This window comes from Gallinula chloropus (assembly GCF_964237585.1).
Source record: "Gallinula chloropus genome assembly, chromosome: 3".
Classification (NCBI taxonomy): Eukaryota; Metazoa; Chordata; class Aves; order Gruiformes; family Rallidae; genus Gallinula; species Gallinula chloropus.
Window position 1 is genome coordinate 107,735,160 of NC_140087.1, and position 25,678 is coordinate 107,760,837.

Consider the following 25,678-nt stretch of genomic DNA (forward strand, 5'->3'; position numbering starts at 1 on the left):
CCAAGAGTCTGAAACTGCATGTAAAGCTAAGTAATTTAAACAGAATAGGAAAAATATCTCATACTCTATGAATTCTTAATTTTTATTTTGGGTCATAGCCTTGAACAGGGCTGTTCAGCACTGTGTCATCTGCTCTTTCCCTTAACTGCTACTTAAGTAAGACTAGCTTGTAAACAGACATCATTACAACAGACAGCACAGAGCAAGGACAACAGATCATTCTGCTTAACTGATTGCTTGCAATGCAAAGCAGGGGGTGTTTCTTAAACAGCTGAAATGCTGACTGAAGGTAAACATTTCATGTCTTTTTTAAATATAAAAATACCTGAATAAATATAGGTTCATGGACTTAATAGCTTGAAGTCAGTCCAACTTCTTGATTAGTCCAGTAGGTACAAGGCAGTGTGTAGAACTGACATTTTTTACAGCATTTTGTTGGCTCAGCATCCACACAGTAACGCAGATATAAAACTTCTACATATTTCTCTATTCTTCTCAGATTCACTGAAATGAGAAACACATACATATGTCAGATCTAATTTTAAATGAGGTAACTTCATCGTGTGTGATGGCTTACTCAACTATTTTTCAAGCACACAATACTCCCACAAGTTTGAGAACCCAGTTTATCAAGAAAATCTTGGAACAACTATTTTAAGGTAAAAGTTTTTCTTTATTCTTTTAAGGTTTACTGTTTTTGCAAAGGTTGATTCATTTGAATTATATTACAAGAAACCACAATTTTTAAATTAAAGTTCTGTATTAGGAGGGTTTTTTTTTCAATCGCAGTTTTGAGATTTTATGTATTCACTTTCTTATGACTAAATTACACAGAGCACAACATAACCTACAAATTAAGCATCAGCAATATAATTGTCTTAAACTACCACTGAAGGTATTGGAATGAACGTGATAAACCTGTTTGTCAAAACATATTATCAAACAACAGAAAACAACTTGCAAGAAATGCAAAAGATCTGAAACTAAACCATGTAAGAACTGTTAGTCATACAGCAGTACCACCTTAGGAAGAATGAGAAAAAAAGAGATTTTATGCCTCTCTCTAACCCCTAATGTTAGAGCAATTACACTGTAGGTTAAAAGTTTGAATTAATGGTATAGATTTGACATCCTGAGCAGCCCCAGCCATATGTAGACATGGAAGAGCCAAGATTCTGTATGTGTGTGATCAGTACAAACACATAGTCCTTGGATAATTGGTCTCATTTAGTTCTGACAAGCTGGTAAGTACAAAACCTTTAAAAACTGTGTTTTACTATTTTTGTGTATAACTGTGCGTGGCGGGTAGGTGTATGTTCCGAGGAGGCTGCTCCATCTCCATAATGCGACGAGTTCAACATTCAGGAACTTTTAATTTTGCTGCACTTCCCTTCTGAGCAACCAAAAGTGTCACTGTCAAAACCACACCATCCCAACCACAGTGATCGAGACAGCATGACCCAAAAAACACCGGAACCCACGCACTGTAGACTCCACTTTGGGGAAGAAAACTGAAATCCTGCCTAAGCAACAAAGAAAGATCTGATTAACAGCACTCCTAGGTGAACACAACCCAAGGCTAACCCTTCACAGCAGCACACCATCTGATGATCACTCATGGTGTTAAGCGTCGTTTCAAACCAAACCCGGACCTTCACATTTCTCGGCCCTAACCCGAGGAGTGCTAGCTGTGCGTAGGCCTCAACTAGCAGCACGGAGACGACCCAGGAACACCCCCAGCCCCGCTCCCCCCATGCGTTCCGCAAACCGCCGGCACGGGGGCTGGGAGTGGCCTGCCCCTTCCCGAGGAACCCGCACTGGCCTCCCTGGGTTTGCCAACGCGCCTGTTAGTGCGCTCAGGCCTGGCGAGGCCCGAGGCTGATGCAGAGTGCGGGATGCCGGCTGCCGGGCCCGGATCTCCTCTCCTCACAAGCTTCCACGCCCCGCGCCTCGGGCAGCGCGGGTGCCATAATCACTCCGTGACTGCTGCCCGTTCGCCAGCGGGGCCGGGCCGGGCCGGTCGGGTAGACTCCTCGCTCCACCCCGCCTCACCGCACCGCGGGTTCCCCATTCCGGGTTGCCGCGGGTGCGCAGCACAGCAGGATGGCACCGACGCTGCTGGAGCTGGCCCACTGGAGCACCTGGGCCGTGTGCGCGGTGATCAAGCTGCCGCAACTGGCGGCAGTGCTGGCGGCTAGGTCAGCGCGGGGAGTCAGCGTGGGCAGCCTGCTGTTGGAGCTGGCCGGGTAAGGCGGCGGCGGAACGAGCACCCGGCACGACACACGGCCGCAACATGGCGCCCACCCCGCCGGGGGCGCGGGGCCTGCGCGCGCATCCGGGGGCGCGCGGCGGGAGCGGCCGTTGGGCCGCGGCGGCAGCGCCTTCCCTCAGCCGCGCTTCCCTCAGTGGCGGGCCGGCGCTGGGGCCGCGGGGGGACCTGCGCCGCGGTAGTTAATGGTGGAGTTCCTTCCTTCCTTTTTAGCTCTGGTCACGTATTGGGCTGTGTGGAGCGGCTGTTTGAAGAGGGCGGCGAGCAGTCGCTGCTCTCTGCGGTCTTAAACCCACCGCTTTTTATAACGTGGCGTGCTTGCACTGAGGCTGCTAGCTCCTCGGATGCCTGCCATAGGCAGGTGCCTCACCCTGCCTTCACTGAGCATAGGAACTCTCTGAAGCAGAAACTTCCTTTTTTGAAACGTTTCCGCACTGCTGGTTATAGGGAAACTTTTTTTAAAACTTGCCCTAAACCAACCTGGGCCACCCACATAGCTGGAGACAGCACCTACTATTGGGTTTAAGTCCTGTATTTCGGTGATTAAATGGTCTGTGCGCCCTGTTGGGCAGGTAATTGTACCAGTTAGACAGGCTTCTCTCACCCCAATAAGGGAAACATAATCGTTATTTAAGTAAATTACAAACCTTGTCTAACTCCAAAGATTTTTCAGTCTGTAATAAGCTTACATGGAGTAGATTTGTAGATGTGTGGAATGGAAAACATAAACAGAAAATCATTACGTGTACATGTAAATGTGGGTACAAGACTGTGAGAGAAAATACCTCCAAGAGCCTTGTATTTGCCAAATTGAGGGATGTAGGTGGCCAGAACATTCAGTCGGATGGCTGCTAGCTCTCTGCACCACGCTAAAAAAGGGCTTTTTGTTCAGAAAAATCACCTCACAAAACTAGTGTGTAATTTCTGAACACGTGTGCCTTGCCTGCAGTCTGACACTGCAGAGGCTCAGGTGTGTAGACATCTCTGCACGTAGCTGTACAGAATCCCCTTTGGTCTCCCCTGTGTCTGTTCACTGCCCACATGCAACTCAGCCAGAAAAATTCTAGTTCCAGCAGAGAGAGCTTACCCCATGACCCCAGCCAAAAAGCTGTGGTAGCATTATAAAATCATTCATGTGTGTTGTGTGCATTAAAGACTCTTTATAAATAGTGATTCAGATGAGCATGGAGAAGCCATAAATATCTCCTCAGCACCTGCATGTTAACTGCAATACCCACCCCGGTGCAGGTGCTGTGCCTGCTCTGTGTGAAACTACTTTGTAAGAATTGCAGCAAAGATTTTTTTAAACATTTATTGGGACTGATTGTTTATTTAGTAGACTTAATTCTGTTGCCTTTAATAACTTTGGGTCCTGTTGCGGAGAGCTTTGGAGCTACTGGTGCAAACTGATGGTTCTGCAGAGTCAGAATGCAGTGACCTGGCAGAAGTGTGACAAGGAAGCATGGTGCTGGTGGCAAGGAGTATGATGTGCCCTACAAGGAATAAAACTTCTAGGAAGTTCAGATATTTAAATTGTGAATACTGTAAAAGCCAGTTTCTTACAAGGCAGGCAGTTCCTTTCTACTCCAGAAACCACCGATTTTTCCTTATATAAAATGATGCCCTTTCAATTTTCTCTGCAGCCTTGAAGTGCACTTTAAGAACAGACTGGATGACCAGTACAGCTTCACTGGGCAGTCTTACAGCAGTGTAGTTAGACAGCTTGGAAAGTGTTTTCTACCCTTGTGAAACCTGCTTACTGTACAGACTGAACTACAGACCTAAATAAAGATATCAGTTATCCCAGAGGTGCCCGGGCAGTTGCAGAAAAGGGTACTGTCTAGATCTGTTAGTCTTTGTTTCTTTCCCATCAGTTGTGATTAATAAAATTACGCCTTACACACTGTGGCACAAAGACCTTCACAAGAAGTGTGGGCAACTCTCTGTATCTTATTCTATTTGATGGTGACAGAAATAGACTACAGGATCATCAGGCTTGCACTATGTTTTCATGTTTGTTTAATCCATTTGACAGACAGAAGGGGCTAAAAGTATGCGTAGCCCTTCGGCACAGCCAAACCGGTAAAGAGGATGTTGTGAAGGAGCTGTCCTGTCCCTTCCTGCGGTCACACTCTTTTGTGTCTTTCTGTTCAGCTTCCTTGTGTTTCTGAGGTACCAGATCTATTATGATTACCCTCTGCAGACATACCTGGAGTATCCCATCATCATTGCACAAGGTAATTTTTTAAGCCATGTTTCGGAAATAAACCAGGACTCCTTCAGCACTCCAAGGCTCCATGTGTGGGTACAGTGCTTCACTGCAGTGATGCAAACCCAGTGACCAATTCTAGCTGGACTTAGGGGGAAGAGGGAGTGAACGTCTCCAATGTAATTGAATTCTTATACATTTTATAGAAATATATGGTCTGGTAGAGGAGACAGATCTAGTTAAACACACAATGAAGTTGCAGTGTAATCTCTTCCTTTATCCCGTGACTCCATGTGGGAGAGGGGCATTATAAACACTCCAGACTCTAAGAAAAGCTTCATTTTGGAGCTTGCAATGTTTTGGACATTAATCAAATTTCAGAGACAAAACCTGTAGGAAAACAGATTCTGTAGGCACGACGTCAGTGGAACTGTCTAGGAGTGCATTTGGGCCCTTTCTCTCCATTCTTTGACGAGCAATCTTTTATTTATTTCAGATGCCATTCTCCTTTTGTTTATTCTGCGTTTCAGTGGAAACACAAAACGAGCTTTTTTCTATGCAGTCACGTATCCTTTGAATTCTGCTCACTTTGGTTTATGTAGCTTGTTTGGTAGTTCTTTACACAGCATCTGTGTCATCGTTTGTTTCGTGCTACCATTGTAAATCATTGTCAGCCACCCCCAGCATGCACTCCACATTCACATGCTGATTTCTGGGATCACAGTAAAATCTCTACAAGAAATGAGCTTTATATGTAGCTTTGTTTTAGAGGGCCCACAACTAAAGAGGAGTAAGACCAATTGTTAATTTACATCTTTGCTAGAGGTTCAGTGAGGAAATAATGAATCTTTTTTCTTTGATTCCTACCCATGCAGACTGTACTTGCTATGATCAATGCAGCAGAGTAGCGGGGTGGGGGGAATGTTGTTTTTTTAAATAGAATTTGGGCTTGAACCTCAAGTCTTGTGCTTTGGAGCAGCTGTTGAACAACTCCAGGCACTGTTCAGCCAAAGACAGCGTGAAAAATAGGAACACTTAGTGTTTCAACCAGTGCTTAATATATTTTATCTAGATTGCACAGTCTTTTATAAAGTTTCAATAAAATTATTTCCAGATGTTAAAAAAAAAATCTAATTCCCTGGTAAGTTTCAGGGGCAAGCCTGTCCTAGAATTTTCAGTGCTATGAAACTTAACATAATGTAAGATTTTGGGGGGGATGGTACCTGCTAACCCTGCGGAAGTGGATAATAGACCTGGCCATGGTAAGTGTTGCATGATTATTTGAAATTATGTCCACATATGAAATAATGGGTTCTTTTGATATCTTGATCAGTGAAATCTCTCCTATATTTGTCCAAGGAATTAATCCTTTGGGTTAGCTTTCAGGACAACCTCAGTTTTCAAATAAAGCTGCTTCACTTCTCTGCAGAGCTGGAAAACATTGCTCTGGCAATAGAGAGATTCTATGAAAAAAAATGTTCTGAGGTAAAGTTGTTAATTGTAGTCCCTTAATTAAAACTAGCATCAATTTAAGATCTTGAAAAAAAATTTCCCCTTTAGTTCTAATGTTATAATCCCCATTAATAAACCTTTAATGTGAGAGGAAAACTATGGAGTGTCAGTCAAAGTATTTGAAATAAGGAGTCATATATTTGACAAGATCTTTTTTCCTCTTTAGTCCTAGATTTTTGCAAGAAAAATACAATCTGATAATGCCTTATGCAGGCTAATGATGGTATTTGCCCTTTTTATCACGAGGGAGAAAGTGTAATTGAGATAAACTGGAGTTGCTAATGCAGAAGATGACACAAATGGGGATAAAAACTTCTAAACCTAATACCGATTCTTACTTGAAAGGGAAATCCAGACGTATCAGAGACCCTCTGCCCCCTGGCTCTGCGAAATCCCTCCTAAAAGGACAACACGGTGAAAAGTCTGTTCCCTTCATTACTTTTTCCCACCAATTGGACTCATTTTCCACACATTCTTGTCAGTTTTCTCATTCTTTTATGGTTTTGTTTGCCAGACATAATGGTAACAGATGGTCTGAATCAACCTTGCTGTTTAGACTAGATCAGTCTCATTTTAGCTAACTCTCATGAACAGTTTTATGTAGCAGGTTGAGAAGCTATTTCTATTTCTTTGCTGCTTGTTCTATTTGCCTCTATCAAGCATTTGCCAGCAGCAGTAGCAATTGTTGTGCTCGGTGAGTTTCTTCCTGGGCAGTAGTTAACAACTTTACCTCAGGCATCAGTTCCTCGCTTCTGCCAGCGTTAAGTTTTTGCTTCATGGTTCCTTAGTAAGAAGCTGAAACTCTTGGGTTGTAGAGTACTGAAAAAATGTCGGGTTTTTTTCAGTTTTAAATGAAAAAGCTAAGTTACAACCTAACACCCACAGTGTAACACTGGGATAATACAATGGCAGAGGTTCTTTCTCTCTTTTTTTTTTCTTACCTGCTTTTCAGAATCTGTGCACGCTGATCAGTGCAGCCAGTAAGCTGGCTCAGCTGCGGTGTCTCTGGCAGACAAAAGATTCTGGACAAGTGAGCGCCTTGACCTGGAGTATGTCTGCATATACCTGCGCAAGTAAGCTGTGAGCAACTTGGTGTGAAGCACTGAGTTTTCATTTTTTTAAAGTCATACCTTTTCCTTGCACCTCTTTCTATAGAGCCTTACTCAATCATTGTAGGTAAAAATCTTACGTAGTTTCCCTTAGTGCCAGCTTTCAAGACTCGTGGTCTCTTGAAATCATTTCATCGTTGCAGCTCAGTCACAGTGGCACTGACTTAGAAAACACACAAATATGGTCAAAAGAGCCTGATACAATTGAAATAACTGAAATAGTATCTTCAGAAAGAAAAGATTTCTGTGTTCTAGGATGTAATAAAATGACTAGTGATCCAGAAGGAAGAGCTGCTAAATGTTACACTTATTCTGAAAATAATTTGCAAATAAATGCTCACTTAATTATAAGCACCTTCAACTCCATGACTGCTCACTTCATTCTGTATTTCTCAAGAGCGGACAACTTAGGAATGTACCAAGAACAGTGATTTGTGCAGTTTGCATGTTAGTTACTTAGTGGTCTGCATGAACAGTTCTACAGCTGAGTGTCAGAACTGCCTTTGTCATATTCATTTTCACAAAACTTGCCGAAAAGACTCTTACTGTAAAACATAGTGATGCTGGATCTGTTCCCCTGTGAAACAAATGTTTTCAAGTCAATGAACGTTCACTGAACAATAGCAACAAACTTTGGAAACGGTTTTAGTCTGCTGCAAATGTAAAATAACAAATGTTTAGATTTGTTGTGGGAAGGAAAGCTGAATTCCTTGGATTTGCAGAAGCCTGAAAGCATGCATGTGAGCATTTACAGTGGTAAGCCACGCTGACTCAGTTGTGGGTGTAGCTCAGGATCAGCTACTGAAAGAGTGGGCTGAACAGAGAGAGAAGCAGTAAACCACCTCCAGTCTGGTGAAGTAGATAGATACAAACCTTTTCATTCCCTCAGTGATTTTCTCAGTAAAAAGGACCCTTTTCTCAGTAAAAAATACAATGTAATACAGCTTTGAGAACTCGATCTTTGAAGCTGAAATAGTGAAGAGTGGCTGTACTAAGAGTGGGAGTGTCTATACAATGTATGTAATTCATGCAAGGTTATTCTCTATTGAAAACCAGATATGTCATCATTTTTGAAGGTGTAAACATGTCAATCCACTAATCAGAGTTCATTCAATTTACAGCAAGAATACTTACAACTGTAATGACTACGAATGATCTCGCAGGTGAGTAAAGTATGGAACTGCCCACCTTTCCGAGGTAGCAGCTGCCTGTCATCCTCATCTTCAGCTGGTTTGTAAAACCCATCCTCTGATCTCAGAGGAACAAACCATGAGCATGGTGGTTTAGCCTGGTGGGGGAAGGAGTTACGGCTAAAAATGTAGCACAGGATCACAAATGAGTAAAGCCAAGCCACCTGCTTATGCTTATCACATGGTTACAAGTGGTCCAAGAGCCATTATTCTTTTTCCAAAGGCAAAAGCACTACAAAATTAATTCACTATGAAAATAGCAGAATAAAACATTAAAAATCTTTAATATTTAAATACATGAGTAAATTTAGTAAAATTCAGCTTAATACATCCTTAAGACTTGAGTGATAACTTTTCACATAATAAGTGTTTCCTTATTGTGTTGTTTGCACATTAAGAAATTCTGGAAAACTAATACAAGTTTCAGGCACGACATTCAGATAGTTTATGGCAGGCTGCAAATGAAACAGTAGGCTGGTAAGAAACTCACAAAAGTGGCCTAAAATATGCAACTTTCGGCTGATTTTATTAAAAAGCAAATTTATTTAGCTGGTTCTTACTGTTCTGACAGAACTGAAAGAGCTGAGGAGCACAGCAGATGTTTCACTAAATGGTTGAAAATCAGACTTGGTAGATGTAAGAACAGTAACAAACTCACTTTGTACTTTATTTGTTGGATGCTTGTTCTGGTTCAAAACTAGTATTTTATCAGAGCCATCATTTGAATGGATTTATTTCTTTTTAAGCAGTCCTCTGCAGCACAGTAAGGCTCTGGTTTTCCAAGCAGTTCTAGTGGCTCTCACTGGAAAAGGGAAGTCTGCTTTCCAGTCTTGCATCTTCACCCCTGTGCGTGCAGCTTTCTCTTTGCCGTGCAGTTAGCTGAATCACCAAAAAATGGTGCAGTGCACATGCAGAAATTTAATCCGTGTCAGTTACTGAGTCCACCCACAGCTACACACGCTGATTAGAAGTGAGAGAAGTAAATTGAGGGGGAGAAGAGAAACAGTGAAAGGGAAAGGCTGGCTCTGGCTAAAGCTGCTTTTTAAAATATAGCACAATACACTATGGAATGTGGAAGAGATGACAGTGAGCATTATACCATGCTGCTCTCATGGAAGATATTCCAGTTAATGGCTAAGACTGAACACTTTGGCATGGTCACAGAATCATTAAGCTTGGAAAAGACCTCCACAATCATCTAACTGTGTCCAACTGTCCACCTACCACCTATATTACCAACTAAAACCATGTCCCCTCATCCAATGTTTCCTTGAACACCCTGAGGGATGGTGACTCCACCGCCTCCCTAGGCAACCCCTTCCAATGCCCCACCACTCTTTCTGAGAAAGACGTTTCTCCAAATTTCTAACCTGAGCCTCCCCAGTGCAGCTTACAGCCATCCCCCCTTATCCTATCACTACATATCTGCAGGAAGAGGCTGACCCCCAGGTCACCACAACCTCCTTCCAGGTAGTTGTAGAGAGCGATAAGGTCTCCCCTCAGCCTCCTCCAGGCTAAACAACCCCAATTCTCTCAGCCGCTCCTCATAAGACTTGTGTTCCAGCCCCTTCACCAGCCTGGTTGCCCTTCTCTGGGCACGCTCCAGGGCCTCAATGACTCAATGACTCAATGTAGTGAGGGGCCCAAAACTGAATGCAGTATTTGAAGTGCGGCCTCACACGAGCTGAGTACAGGGGGATGATCACCTCTCTGGTCCTGAGGGCTACAATATTCTTGATACGAGCCAGGATGCCATTGGCCTTCCTGGCCACCTGGGCAGACTGCTGGCTCATGTTCAGGTGAGTGTCAACAAGCACCCCCAGATCTGTGCAGCTTGTAGTGTTTCCTGGATTTGTTAGGACCAAAGAGCAGGACTTCACCATGTTGAACTTCATCCCAGTGGCCTCTGCTCCATTGATCCAGCCTGTCCAGGTCTCTCTGGAGGGCCTTTCTATCCTCCAGCAGATCAACACTTCCCCCCAGCTTGGTGTCATCTGCTGTGTTGGTTTCATACACATGTACGAACCTGTCAGGTATCACAGATTTTGGGGGTGGGGGGAAGCATCATGTCCATTTCTGTGCATATTCCATTATCTGACTGGACACTAGATATCCCTGTACTTCACACTGTGGTCTCCTGGGCAGAGGCACTATGCTTATCTTGCTTTAAAAAAATGTGGAAAGTTAATCAAGATGCTGAAAACTGCTTTTTTTCTCAGTTGTCACATTTCCCCTTCCTCATTAAAGTCATTAAGTTAGCATTTTCTGTCTCCCTGAAATCTGAACTTCACAGATGGCAGCAGGGAATAGTCCCTTTATTATAAACAACACACACAGCTATAAAGAACGTCCATGTGAGCTGCAGCCTGGAGTTTCATTTTAGGTGCAAATGTAAATTTATATGAGGCTACTCAAATTTATATGCCCTCCTGGTTTTGTAACAAAAGAATTAAAGGTAGTGTAGTGTGATGTTTCAGATATCACTCACAAGTGCTAAATGCTCTGTTTACTTTCAGAATTTCTGGGTTCCTGAACATTGTAATTTAAACTAATTGACTGAAAAGAGCTGCAGAATGGGAGCCAGCTTCTGAAAATGACAGCAGTTGATTTTTTTTTTTTAATTTTATTTGTGCTTACAGGTTTTTTAATATTTTTTTCTTCCTTTTTAGTTCTCATCCGTTTCATAGTCATGCTCATTCTCAATATTTGGGTCACGGCCACAATCCTGCGCTACAGGAAAGCCAAAAAGACTGATTAGAAGATGCCCATCAGCACACACCGTTGTTACCAGCAAAAAAAGCCCGACACAACCAAGTTTAAACAACAGACCAAAGGTTGAGGAAGCTCTCTCTCACTCTTAAGCCTGGTTTTTATCCCTAAGCAACCTTAGTACAGCCCTTCTTATTCTCTTTTAGAAATAATTCTTGTAAGATACTTAAATAACATGTTTTTATTCATCATCTAAGACAAGTTTCACTCATCTCAGATTTTTCTCTGGCTTTTTTACAAAAGGAAAAAGGTATTTTGTATTTAGATATTTGTATATTCTCATATCCCTTCAGTACTTTCTGGTTATATATAAACAATTTTCTTCAATTATACAAGAGTAATTTTGTACCAACATATTAACTCCTCTTTCTGCATCTGCTGTGGGTTTGAAAAATGACAGATGTTTGTCGTCTTCTTGCAAGTAACACAGTTAGTTTGACATGAACTATCATAGAATCATAGAATGTGTTAGGTTGGAAGGGACCTTTAGAGGTCACCTAGTCCAACCCCCCCCTGCAGGGACATCTTCAGAGTGGTTTAGGATGAAGAAAATCTGAGTCAAGGCGTGATCCAAAATAAGGTTCCAAATGCATTTTACTAAGTCCCAGATCCAGTTCGGAGTTGTCCTGGTTTCGGCTAGCGTAGAGTTAATTTTCTTTCTAGCAGGGGCTGGGAGTGGCTGGGAGTCAGGGTGAGGGTGCTGATACCACCCTGATGATTTAGCTGTTGCCAAGCAGTCAAGGGCTTTCCAGCTTTCCATGCCTGCCCTGCTAAGGAGAAGGTGGGGGTGCCCAGTAAGGTGGGAGGGGAGAGGTAACCCAAACTGGCCAAAGAGGGTATTTCGTTTCATGATGTCATGCTCAGCATAAAGGGAGGCTGGTGGGGGAGGATCAGGCAGCTCCAGGATGTGCAGTTTGGGGACAGTCCGGCTTCGGGATGGCCCTGAGCTGCATGGCCTGAGTTGTGCAGTTCTGTGAGAAACCTCATCGCGTGTCACCGGAGTTGTGTATTTGCACTAAGCCCTGTCACTGTTACTTCCCTCCCTTTGCTCTCCCATTAAACTGCCCTTATCCCCCTCCCCTGACCAGGGCTGCCTTTGTCTTCCCTTTGTGTTTCCTGTGGGGGCAAGTGGCTGTGTGGGGCTCAGCGGGGCTTAGCTGTCGGCTGGGGCGAAATGAGGACAGGCATGTAGCTCTTACATGCAACACTTCACTACTACAATTTATACAGCTGGTACAAGATACCCGTGGTCACTGTCTTCAACACACCCCGGTTTTAGTAGGATAAGAGTGAAAAGTTGGCTATGAATTCCTCTTTTTCAACCTGGGCTCTCATTCTCTGACCACACTGTTTTGAGAACAGCGGAGATTGGAGTGTGCAGAAATCGACGACACTTTGACCAACAGATTTAACTGTGTTCAGGCAGTTCTTGAAGAGGCACCTGGAGCCCCCCCATGCCACCCACACTGACAGGGACCTGTTTGCACATGCAGCTTGCTGCGTCACCACAGGCTCATCTCAGCGATCACTGAGATGGGGTGATGTCGCTCTGGGCTTTGTCAGTTTTTAGCCTGCCTGTGCCCAGTGTGCTGAAGAACGTAAAGACTTCACTTTCTACTTGGGAGATGCTAGTCGGTCTGTAGGAGGTTTATTGTAAAAGAGAAAAGGATGTTCTGGAGAACTGTTAAGGGGGGATTTTGCTTTTGGGAGTCCTGCCTTTCTAACCAAAAGTTACAGCAGCAGTCGTACAGCTTGCCTTCATTTCTTACTATGCTCTCACAATGAAACGATACGCTGTTTCAGAGCAGTGGGCATGCTAAAACTGAGGCTCCCTTAGTCCTGACGCCCTTGAAAACTGTGGGCAGGCTGTGCTGACTGCTTCTGAGGCAGGTTTTCCTTGCAACACGCTGAATCAAGGGGCTCTTGTGGAAGAGCGGGATCTGCCAAAGCCGATGTTTCCACAGCCGCCCTCAGCAAGCGGGCTGAGACTGTCACCATCAGGAAACGTAGCTGCTTCGTAAGCCCGGGTGTTGGAGGGGAGGGAAGGGAGGAGGTACGTCTTTGGACATATGATTTCAGGTGTCTCACACTGCAGAGAACATGTTTACAGATGAGGATTTTTACTGCTCCAGTAGAGCGTGTGGATGTTTCTGAGTGGGTTAACTGTAAACATCCTGTTACTGGCATTACTCAAGCTGCACAAAATAGCTGAAGTGGTTGAATGGTGGCAGATGATACATTTCCCAGGTCACATTAATAAACACTGTTCTTTGTGACTGATTAATCTTATTCTTACAGTTAATTTTCATTACATTTAACTTTTCGCTCTATTTCCGTGTGTGGAAGTACTCATCACTGTAATGGGCAGCTTTTGCCTTAGTATTTGAGGCATCAGGTTGTGTATTAACTTGTAACAAACACACTAAGGAGCTCCAGCATCTTAAATGAAAACATCACACTTACTTCTCATCTCACTTTTTTAATTAAAGCCTCTTCTCAATAAAGATCTGTGTAGGTTCCAAACCCTGTTATTGACATCTTTCACACCCCTGAGCCATGGCATAGCAAAACAAAGATACTCCATTTTCAGTTTGAGGATCAGCACTTCAAGTTTGGGCAGGGGAGGGGTTCCATCATAAAATGTATCTAAGGAAAGTCCTTTCCAGGTACTGAGAATAAATCATCTCTGAAACCTGCAGGAAAAAAGAGACTGAAGGAAAGAAACAAATGTGGATAATTCACAATCTTAAGTAAGGTAAGCTTTCCTGTGGACTTGGAAAGCTGGGCCATGAGTCCTCACTCAGGCTGCAAGAGGCATGGAATAAATCTGAAGGGAGCAGTGAACAGTTTCATGTATTTACACTTTCACTGTGAGGGTGACAGAGCCTTTGGACAGGCTGCTTAGAGAGGCTGTGGAGTCTCCTTATCTGGAGACATTCAAACCCTCCTGGATGCATTCCTGTGTGATCTAGTCTGGGCGACCCTGCTCTGGCAGGGGGGGTTGGACTAGGTGATCTTTTGAGGTCCCTTCCAACCCCTGACACTCTGTGATTTTTTCCTTTCTTCCCCACCCAGAGAGTAATTTATTTCACTTCTGTAAGGCAGAAGTACGGGCAGGCCCTGGGCAAGCCCTGGGCAAGCGGAGACCCCGGGGTTTTCCGGTACATAAACTGTAATCTTCTGAGTAGCCGGATCAAGGTAATAGATTTAGATGAGAGGAGGTGGGGAGGACAAATCTCGTTAAACTTGTCATTCAGCAGCATGGGGGGACACAAGCAGGCTGTTTGCTGCGCTGTGCAGCTGCGGGCCCTGGCCGGCAGGGACAGCACCCTGGGTTTGTTGGGGTGTGTGAGTAACTCCCGTCTGCAGGGCTGGAAGCAACGCGCCTCCCTTCAGATACTGTGGTCTGGGAAGGACACACTGGGCGTCGAACCGCACCAGCTCACAGCAGGCTCCCGGGGCAGAACGGCCCTGCCCGTCCTGGCTGGTATGAAGTGTGAAGTGTCAGTCTTCTTGCCTGTGAAAAGGCGAGATGGGAACCTATTACAGCCCCGAACCACCCCAATCTCCAGCTGCGGAGATGACACACTGTGACTGTGCTAACAGCACAAGCCGTGCTTAGGCAGAGCTCCCAGTATGAGAGAGTGATCACTTCCTGTGAGATTACAGGTAGCAGGTCTGGAAGTGAGGGCAGGCACTAGCAGACGTGTGCAGTTTTGCCTGTTTGTGAACTGCCCTCAGGGGACAGTGACACACAAATACAAACCCACCAATCTTCCCCAACCCACCATCTCCCCCACCCTATGGCCCCTGTAACCCCGAGCATTTTGCATAAAGCCATGTGGATGCAAATGTGTTTCTTCTCGTTACTCTTCTCCAGCAAAAGATGTTACTGCCTGGCCTGTCCCCATTGTGCACAGAGCTGCTCCCCCAGCCTGGCTCTGCTCATCTGAGCAGAAAAAAGAAACAGGAGAGGAAGGAGTGGGGTGGGCAGGTGGTCGCACACCTCAAACACTGGACCCTTCAGGATGGATTTTAAAGCACTTGACTCTTTGGAGACAGCAATTCATAATTACCTATAAGGTCCTAACCAGCTTACAACTTGCAGAAAGCCTTCATTTGCTCCTTTAAAAGAGGTAATATTAGTCTTCCTGCACCAGACAATCATCATCCATTTAAGAACATACATATGTAAAAGGCAGGGGGGGTGTAGAAAAAAGGAAAGGACACCTGGGAGCGCACAGGAAGAACCATTATAAATGAAAAGCTACACAGTTGTGGAGATCAGCTCAAATGTGGCAGTTTCCCAGCCATGTATTTTCTATGATGATAAATGACTTCCCTGTTAGCTCCTTCTGGGCTGCTTTGTTCCATTCCCTTCCAGATTCATATTTACATACAAAGCAGAACATAAAATGCTTCCTTCATTGCTCACAAGGGTTTAAGGATGTCCCAGTTTGGAATGTGAGGAAGCTGGAAACCCCTTTAAAATAGGGTGCTATTACATTTTTGGTTTGTACCAAACATAATTTGCTTGATTTTGAGTTGAAGTTTTCCAAGAGATGATTGGCTGTTGATGTCAAATGTGTCTGGGAGCCACAAGAAGCATCACTGTAAGAACCTGTCAGCTCATCGCTTGTGCTGGATCCAATTGCAAGACTTCAGGACGTAAGTCCTAATGGACCTTGGGCGTTTCCTGCCTGATGGCAAGACAGACATAGGCACATCTTCAAGTTAAAGACGTCAACAAATCCATCCTGCCTTGGAAGTGGCTTGGGCAAGCACCAGCCGTCTTGGAAAAACAGCAGGAGCTTTGGCTCAGGGTAAAATAAGAGTTCTATTATAGGATACTCCAGATGAAGTTTAACCAGGGGTACCTTATGACAGTGACTTAAACTGTCCTTTGTTCTGTTCATGCCCTGCTTTGTTTCATTATTCAGCTCACAGCTGTCCCAAATTGTCAGCAGCCCAAACGAGTACTTCCATGTATTGCGCGGCTGTGCCGACTCGTGGGAAGGGCGCTACCACATCAGCTGACAGAGGAAAAAAGGCAACGCTGCTGAGGTAAGAGATACCAGCAAGTGTGGAAAAGGCTTCAGAAGGTGGGGTTCCTGGCTTCTTCTGACTCAGAACAGTTACTGTAGAAGTATCTCAGATACCTCCAAAAAACAGTTTCCACCAATTCACTTCTTATTAACATGTACCGTGTATCCAAGACGCACTGTTGGCATGGTGATTCAGTGCCAAGTGTCTGAGCAGTTGGCAAGCCAAAGGAAAAGAGGAGGATTGGCAGCAATCCCACCAGCCTGAGGGACTTAATCTTGTGAGGCCGTGCTCACCAAGTTATGCAGCGCCATCCCAGGCAAAACAAATCTCAAAGAGCTAGCAAGGGTGATGACAAATGGCAAGAACGGGATGACCCAAGAGACACACTGGGATGTGATGATGTAAAACTGTACCCACAGGTGGGATCACATCCCCTAACAGACGCTGAAGGCCTAGACCTCACAACAGGGCTCTATGAAGCTTTGCGTGCAGTTGCCTCCGCTGTGAAAGCGTTCCCCTGTCCTCCTCCAAGCAACCCGAGAAGGGCTGCAGGGACTCACAATTGCTGTGCTCTGCCCTTTCCTTCCAGGGTGAAGATGTCATTTCCAGACTTCAAGGCAGGACTACAGCTCTGTAATTTTGCCACCTTTCACTGTGGCTTTTGTCTTGAAAAATCACGTTAATCCAGGAGCTTCTACAAGATGACTGGAGCAAAAGAAGCAGTGAATCCAGTGGCACATGTGCAATAGCATGTACCAGGCAGTAACCTGACTCCCTGACCCTTACAGAGCGATAGCTCCTGCCTACAAAGGGGCAAAGATTCAACCCTCTGATCTTCGTGACAAGGCCTGGTAATTAGCACCTCAGTCCTAATAAATTCCTCTAAGTCTCTGGTAGGAGCAATGGTTTTACAGGGAGCTTCTCCATTTGTTTCAGTACTTCCTGGGGAGAGCTGGATTTGGTGTGTTTGGATGCAGTGCTCTTTTCTGCCACGTACGTCGCAAGAGACTCCTCTTGTTTCTCAGACGAGCATGTCTGAGCATGTCATTGTCCAGTTCAACTCCAACACAGAATGTGAACTGGGTTCAGAATGGTCCATGGGACACTGATAATCCATGTGGTTCATGGGATTATCTTACAAATAACATTTTTAACCTGAAGTGTAGTATATGCACGTGTTAATCCACAAGATATTCTGAAGATCAACTGTAACCCACTGAACAAACCAAATTAACTGGTATTTTAATATGAATGCAGAGGAAAACTACTCAGGAAAGCAGAGAAGACTGAAATGCTCCACTTCCCTAAACTGACCACCTTAGAATCCATTCTCCGCCTTAGAATCAGAGTAAGGAGGTGTTCAGAGCTAGGCAGGTAAGTTGTTTTATACAAGTTCCCCCTTTTCACAGCAGCACCCCAAACATGGCCTCACAAGCACAAGATGGCTGAAAGCACTCCAGACCAAGATATATAAAAATCATCTTCCAAGGACAACTCTCCCAAAGCTGGGAGGGAAACTAAGACATTTTAAGGTCAAAACTACGTGGTACTATGGTCCATGGCACATTTGGTCCCAGCATCAACTGTGTGACGAAGCCCCACAAGACACAGTGTCTCCTTCAGTACACAGACCTGGTCAGGATCGCCGGCAGTGCAGAGAGGCTGAGCTTGGCAGGAACATCTAGGAGTAGGAAACTGCTGTACACAACAGGACAGAAGTGGAAATCTCCTTGCAGGAAGGTCTTTGTTAACTCCAATGGGCTCTTCCTGCCCAGCTTCCGTGCTGGCGAGCTCTTGGACGGGAACCAAAGCCTAACTTCCCTACAACTGCCTCTAGCTTCTGGCTCCACGCCTGACCCCTCATTCTTCCAGAAGGTTACTCTGCAGCTTGGCTATGCTATTTGTTTACCCTTGTGAAACAAAAGGAATCACAATGGGAGAATTTCTATAGATAAAAATCATCCAGGCCAGAAAAACGTGTCCTGTTTGCTGGGACAGCCATGCCTTAGTTCAGAAATAGGCTCTTCTCTCAGAAATTTCAAAGGGTTACCCTGGACAATAAGGAACCACCCCAGGCCCTGGGAGCTCACGCTTAAGGGTTCTGTGCATTCTGTAGATCTGTCTCAAGCAGGTGGACAAATGAGAAGAACAGAAGAACACCTTTGCCTTTTGTGTCCTGGGTACGAAGCAAGGTTCATGCACATCACGAACCATTGAGCAGGTTGCACTAAGGAAAGTGGAGGAGTGATGTAGAACTTCCATTCCTAGAGGCACTGGAACCTCAAAAGCCTTGGGACTCCTCTGCTAAGTTGGCCAGACCAGAGAACCCTCCCGTGCTGCCTGTCAGCCCATACCATACTATGACACCATCTCATACAGCCTGCTGTCGTAGGGCTAACGGCTATTCGTTCAAGTACAGAAATAAACCGTGGCCAGTAAATACTGTAACACTCCAGGCTCCACAGGGATCCACAGCAAACGAGGGCAAGGCAAGGAGCACAAGTGTGGGAGATCCCCCGCTGGCACCTGCCAGCAAGGCCTCACTGTGCCAGCAAGGCCTCACCGCTCCGGCAGAGCCTGCCCTTCACACAGGGCCCTGGCCTGGCTTCCCGACGAGCAGCCTTCCCTGCTGCCCTTCCCTGATCTGCCGCAGTCGTTGCCCTGGTATTTAAGTACTGCAATTAATTACCAGCTTCTGAAGTTCAGGGACTATTTTACCTTACTCAAATAGTTTATTTAAAAATATATATATATATAATATTCTCCAATTCAGAAAAGGACAGAACTTCCCACAATGTAACATTTTTTTATATATATATAAAATATTTATGCATTCAGTGAATGGAAACAGTTTTACTGTATACATTTTTAATGTTGTACTCTATGCACATCTGCATTACCTAGAAATATACCGTACTCCTGTAAATCGGAACAAGCAGGGAGAAACCACTGTCGCTGTGCGCTGGGATATAATACCTAACAGAAGTTATACCAAAGGGTTAGGTCTGAATTGAAGAACTCACAAACCACATGTTACTTTGCGAGTGCGTAAATAGAAGACTGAATACATTCTGGCTCTGTTAAGCTGACCTGTAATGTACAAAATGTAAATATATTTATTAATTTTCAGTATTTCAGTGTTTCCAAGTCCACCTTTTCATGATAGTGTTAAATAAATCATGGTCCTATCCTTCCAAACATTTCAACACTCTTTTTAAAAAACAAAAACAAACAAACAAAGTTTTAAAGTGAAATGTCCTCCTTCATTGAAGTGTTAGATCATATTTTAAATTACTGCACTCCCACACAATATTTTATATATATATATTTTAAATATATATATATTTATATATATAAAGAGACCAAATAGGAGACTACATTTTTTACGGTCAATATGTTTAACATCGCATACTGTAGTTGTATAAAACATGCATTTTCTGGGATAATTATGAACACATCATGAATGAGCCCACATAAATTATGTTTTTTGTACAACTCCAAGTTAAAAAAAAAAAGAAGTCAGATTAAGTGCCTCTGAGGCCCTTTCTTCCCAGCTAGCAGTTCTCAAAACACACTACTGAATTATTTATCTATGCCTACAGCTATGTGCTAGAGAACCAGATTTAAAACTTTAAAATACATCTACAGTATGTTTTAGTTTTCTTAACTGTTGTGACAGTCCTCGGATATTGTGTTGTGAAATGTAAAAATAGTAACAGATTCTTTTTCTTCTTTTTTTTTCTCTTTTTTTTCCCAGAAATAAAAAAAAAACCACATCTAGGAGAGTATGCAAAAACAAGGCAAAACGAAGTTTCAGAGCACTTAATGAGGGTTAATACGAGTCTGTAACTAATGTTGAGGTTCGTAAGAAGGGCTGGATGAGCAGTTACATGTACAAGCAAACGGTAATTCCAAATGTAACAGACACTGTTTCTGTAACCAACACTCCTCCACCCTTAAAACCAGTCGATATACATTCAAAGTAGGCCGACGTTGATATACTTACTAGGTGTAAAAATAGTGCACTATTTTTTTCTGCCACAAAGCAAAATCGCATCCTAAGAGCTGGTAAACCTTCTTTTTTCCTTAAATAGAGAGAATGGGCAAAAAACTTGAAAAAAAATTAAATTAAGGCAATTAGACAAGTAAAACAGGACTGCCCATGATGACGTAGCTGGAACTAGTAGATACTTCAAACTTATAGTAGCTGCTGAACACTGACATGCAGCTTTTGATAGACGTGTTTTAATGATATAAACTTCAACATTATGGCTTTATACAAGTGCATAGTTGCAACTGCAATTAAGTAACGGTATCTGATTAATAAGCATAAAAAAATAAAGTGGAAAGATTTTTAAAACCCTCTTGCAGTATTACAGTACAATATATATACACAGTATAATGGTCACTTCTTACAGATGCAGTCTATATCACTATGGTGGATCTTCCTCCTGTTCTTGCAGACATGCTGGTGGCATCTTTACAAAAGCTGGAAAGTCAGATTCTTCCATTTTTATATTCACTCCTCTTGATCCTTTTATGAAATGTAGTGTATGTGTCTTGCCAAGGAAGCTTTTGTGGAGCAGAGTTTAAAAGGTTACCTAACATATCCTTTCCCTATTTACCAACCATTCCTCATTTGATCAGTCACTCGGGAGAATACAGGAAAACCCTCAGAGATTAGTAATTTATATTGCAGCAAAAATGTAAACCTCTGATATATATAGCACAATCTCTCAGGAAAATATAGATTTTCTTTTAATATATTTCGGGATATGTTTCAGTCTTGCTGTAACGAGAAGAAAACGATCACCTTGAACTGCGGCTGCGCTCCCGGGAAGCAGTTAGCTGAAAAAGAAGAGGGGGAGCTTGGTCAGGAAGGGTGATGGGTGAAAACCTGACAAAACCAGACTTCCGCAGCCTGATGGGCTCGTCAGTGTGCTCGGGGGAAACGCCATTCGACAGCGTCGCTATCAAGGACAGGACATCCTTATGCATTACGGGCCCAAATCGTTTCAAGCCCCTTGTAAGGTATGAGGGTAAAGTACAGAGCACACAACGTAACGGTCACTTTGAAAAGATTAGTAGTTTGTAGGCTTTTAATACATAAAGATGCAGTATATTTAATTAACGTAATGCTTCTGTTGTAAACACTAAGCCAGCTGAATTCCACAAGAGCTGGCATCTCAGTTAACTGAGCCCACCGCTGGGGCACAGCCACAATGGGGGTGCTGCTGCCACCGCCCATTCTCGAACAAGGCTGAGACACACCTCACATACTATTTAAAAGAATTTTTAGGAATTCGGGGTTTTCTTTTTCCTATGTTAACATCACATCAGCATGTAAGATGATTAAACACGAGGGAACTCTCAAATGGTTATCGCTGTTTCCACTCCATTCACACTGCAGGTTGAAGCCAGCTGTGGGGCGCGTTAGATGAATGAAACGGCCGTGTTTCTCTGAGGCAGCCAAGGGGGCTGTAGGACAGAAGCTGCAAAGCCCATTTGTTTACGTAGTCTGGTTAGGTACCCACAAAGCACAGCACTGCAGAGGAAAGCCAAGTCAAATTCACTTCATAACACAGGTAGAAAAGCAAAATGCACAACTTGGGTGATTTCATGTCTGCTAGCCACGGACCACTCGGTTTATGTTAAAAGCTTCAAAAATGACAAGTGTTTGTAAATACCAATTCTGTTTTGAGGCTAAACATCCCACTGCTACGCTCCCCCTTTCAGCCTTCAAAAATCACCCGCAGGGATTAGCAGCATTACCACTACAGATGAGCAGCTACTCTGACAATAGATTGTTTTTTCAGGCAGGCAGACATGAATTTTGAAGAGAGATATAAAATTAGAAAAATAAAAACACTGACAAAGGCAACAACTTCGTTTTAATGTAAAGGACTCCTTTAAAAATCCATCGGCATCACGAACAGAATCTCATTTTTACTGTTTAAAATATTAAAATGAGATCTTGTGTTTTCTCTGCTTTGAGAAACAAAATCCAACATAGCATGCTGTATTCAAAGGCAAACAAATCCATTCCTCTCTAGATTTACCCCTTATACTTCTTCAGAAATCAAAAACATCGTCATCATCATCATCATCACCATCAATATCATCAACATCATCAAATGACCAATCCCAGTCCTTAAATGCCAGATCAAGTAATCTGCAACAGGAGGGTTTGATGTTTAATGTGTGTCACACTTCTATAAAAGATCTCAAAATTCCACTAAACCTTTTTAGGTTACAGACTGCGTTAAGGTGGGTGGTTCCTTCCTTTGCCCATTGTGGAATGTGAAGATGCAGTTAGTGTTCATGTAAACTGGGAATACTGTATTCACTGGAAACGTACCTCACAAATCATTCCGTTGTATGGAACACTTACCAGATTGCTATGTCTGAGCCCTTACCTCTCACCCTCCCACAATGCAGCACTGAAGAGCCTGGCTCCACCTCCTTGATGCCCTCTCCAGAGGCAGGGGCAGTCTGCTATGCTGGGGATGTCAATCCTCCAGGCTGAACAAGCCTAGCTTCCTCAAGCCTCTGCCCCAACCATCCTGGTTGCCTCCACTATACTTTCTGCAGTTTGTCAATGCCTGGCTTGAATTTGCAGGCCTAAGCACGGAGGCAGAACCTCCCTGCCGACTAAGGAATGAACAATCTCTTCCCTCCATCTCCTGGCTGTGCTCCTCTTGGTGCAGTGCCAGTCTCTTGATGCCAGGGCCCACTGCTGGCTCATCTCCAGCTTGTCCCCAGCCACTCAGTGCCCACATGTAGCTGGCAAGCGCATCTTCACTCTTCATAAAGTTTGTCACAGAAAATAAGTTACTCCATTCGGTAAGCCCTTCCACATCAGCCTAACAAAAGCACCATTCAGGTATCAACTGGGCACAGTAATTACAGTAATTTCTAAGTATGTGGCTTCTAATTAAAAGTGTTTAAATCCACACACGTTTCCGCTGGTTTGACAGACCTGCATTAGGAAGGTGATAGGTGACACGACCTCACAGAACTGCACTTTTCCATCTGCTAGGTACATCTGCAAAGCTAACTTGGAAAGTTTCACTGCAAAAATGAAATGGTTTACATACAAAAATATGAATCCTCCCCCTTTCCCCACCATTATGAAACATATAAATAGAAACACATACAAATTAAGGCCCCCAACTTTCAAGACTGATTCGTAGCATCCTCCTGTGGAGGACCACAGCTAAAAAGAATGGCAAGAGCAAATACTGTGTTGTGGAAGCAGTTGGTAGAAAAGATCATGAAGACTGAAAGAAGTGTATTAGAAGGAGAAAAATTGTTTTCAGAATGCCTGAGAGTAGCTGTGGAAGAAGAATCAGAATTTGAAATATACCCTTTGTATGTCAACAGTAAGAAATGAAATATCAGGACTGAATTAGATTGTAAACACTGGAGAAGAAAAACATTCTACTTGACCCCAATTTGTCATGAATGATTCCTTGATTCATGCTTCAATCCTATCATTGATATTTTGATCAGTTTTGCATAAAAGACCATCTTCAATAATCATCCCCTAATGAAAAGTGATGAAAAATCCTTTTTACCTTCATGGTTATAAAACCCCAAAGATCTAATAATTTAAAATTGAAATTATGGGGTTTGACTTTCTTTTAAATACGTAGAGTAAATCACCAGAAGTCAGCCTGTATGGAAGTCAGGAGGGAAGTGAAATTCAGTTACTTTGAGTCCTTTCACTATGCTTTTCCACACATCTCTTTTTTATTTGATCGGTGGGGCTAACAGCAGCATCAACAGTCAGAGCAGGGGTACACTGTGCTCCCCACTGTAACTCAGGCAACTCACCCAACCCAGTTTTCAGCCAGGCAGCTCTGATACTGGTGGCAGAGTGGTCACAGAAACAAGGCGAGTCAGCCTGTCTGGCCACTGCCAAATTACCTCTCAGGGAAAATGCCTGTCTGGCACACTGCAAACAAGGAAACAAGTCAGACCACACTTTTCACAGGCTGCCAGCAACTGGAGACTAATGTAGACAAGGGTGAGCTCATTCTCTAGGGGATGAGAGAAGTAACAGAAAAACCCCCAGGAATTCCACACTGTGCAATCACGTACGTGCTACCTGCCAAATGTTATCGTTTCCACAGCACAGCACAGGACTTTGCTCCTTAGAACCAATCCAGCACTAGATTACTGAGTTTTGTATGGACATTTTTTTCCCAAATCAGAGGAGCCTGACAGGACTATTCTTTTAGGAATCATGAGACAGGAGCATGAGTCCTCCTAGGCTGAACAAGGACTTGAAACCAATTCTCCCACACTTTGGTAAATGCTACTGCTCCTTGACCAAGCAGTGACTTGCTCACCCCACCTTCCTGCTCTCCTCCAAAAAGTGCAAGTGATGCTCAGACAGGTGCCTTCCACTGCAGCAACAGGATTCAAACTGTGGAATCCACTTGGGCAAATGCAAGAGTGAGATGTACCTGAACTAGCTTTTCACTGGAGATGCCCAAAAGCATGCTCTTCTGCATAAGGAAGACACAAATCCCAAAAACATCAACTGTAAATGGAGTCAGATGCAGAGATAGATACACAGTCGGTCAGATGAATTATTCAATAACATACAAACCTGCAATCAGGTGTCTAACCTTGGAGCAGGGTGGGAATTCAACCACATGCTTCAAAACCAAGCAGTAAGAAACAAGACTTTTGCTATGTGTAAGGCCTTCTGGACTGTTTTTTGAAGGTACTTAATCATCTCCAAGGCTCCTTAGAACCACAAGCATCTAACTTCCTTTCTCAACTTCAATTCAGGTACATTATTTGCTATCTTGAAAACCGTTAATCCTTTGTAAACTTTGTATTTTTTTAATCTTCAGACCTCTCTCACTGACTCTTTGCCTAGTTAAACTTCATTTTCCCAACCAGGTGCCAGTTTGCAGGAACTACTAGGCTACAGACGATTCTACAAACTCTGCTTATTACACATAAGACCAATAGGAGCAACCGTGGGTTAGCTACCATGTAATATGAGGTCCTTTAAACAAGGAAACAAACATAGTGTCTCTTCTTATAACTTTACCGAGGTTTATAGAAGATGACATGCTAAATCACAGGTCAGTAGTCAGTGGTCATTATCCTTCTCAACATATAGGACATGTACTGTAGTAAAATTTTAAAACAACAAATAGCAGCCCTTGTGTCACCTTGGTTTGTTTGGAGGAAGCTGTCGACTTGGTCGTCTGATGGACTGGTTTGGCTGTACCTTCATGGAAGTTCTGGGAGAAGATCGAGCGAAGGGGTCTGGTGCTGGAGGCTTCTTGGGTATTTTTTTCACCAGTCGGCTCACCCATTTCTGCTGCTCTTCTGTAGAATTAGCTAACAGTAGTAGATTCTTTGCCGTTGAAATATCATAGTACACTGTGGTAAGAAATTTTCAAATAAAAATTAGTATCATTATTCTAAATGTGTCCCCACATCAAAAAACAGCAGTCAGATTACCACACTCTCCCAGTCAACACAAATCAGCAAAGAAATCAAAAGCAAAGTGAACCAAATTTTGCCAAACAAAAAAGTTTCCTGGCTG

General features: G+C 43.6%; 2 protein-coding genes across 2 annotated transcripts in view; one reads left to right on the forward strand and one right to left on the reverse strand.

Moving 5' to 3' along the window:
* Positions 1-2,103: 2,103 nt before the first annotated feature.
* Positions 2,104-11,168, forward strand: SLC66A3 (solute carrier family 66 member 3; the record flags this gene model as incomplete). The annotated part of the gene is made up of 7 exons (XM_084261026.1): positions 2,104-2,246; positions 4,424-4,506; positions 4,975-5,044; positions 5,683-5,740; positions 6,943-7,063; positions 8,221-8,262; positions 10,959-11,168. 7 exons carry the CDS (start codon positions 2,104-2,106, stop codon positions 11,045-11,047), a joined length of 606 nt encoding a protein of 201 aa, XP_084117152.1. The 3' UTR covers positions 11,048-11,168.
* An 8,014-nt stretch (positions 11,169-19,182) lies between these two features.
* ROCK2 (Rho associated coiled-coil containing protein kinase 2) overlaps positions 19,183-25,678 on the reverse strand; it is a gene marked incomplete at its 5' end in the record, with an annotated part of 95,684 nt that continues 89,188 nt past the window's right edge. The window contains 3 exon segments of the mRNA XM_084262056.1: positions 19,183-20,952; positions 22,164-22,276; positions 25,299-25,512. Coding sequence (XP_084118182.1) covers positions 22,177-22,276; positions 25,299-25,512 — 314 coding nt within the window. The 3' untranslated portion in view covers positions 19,183-20,952; positions 22,164-22,176.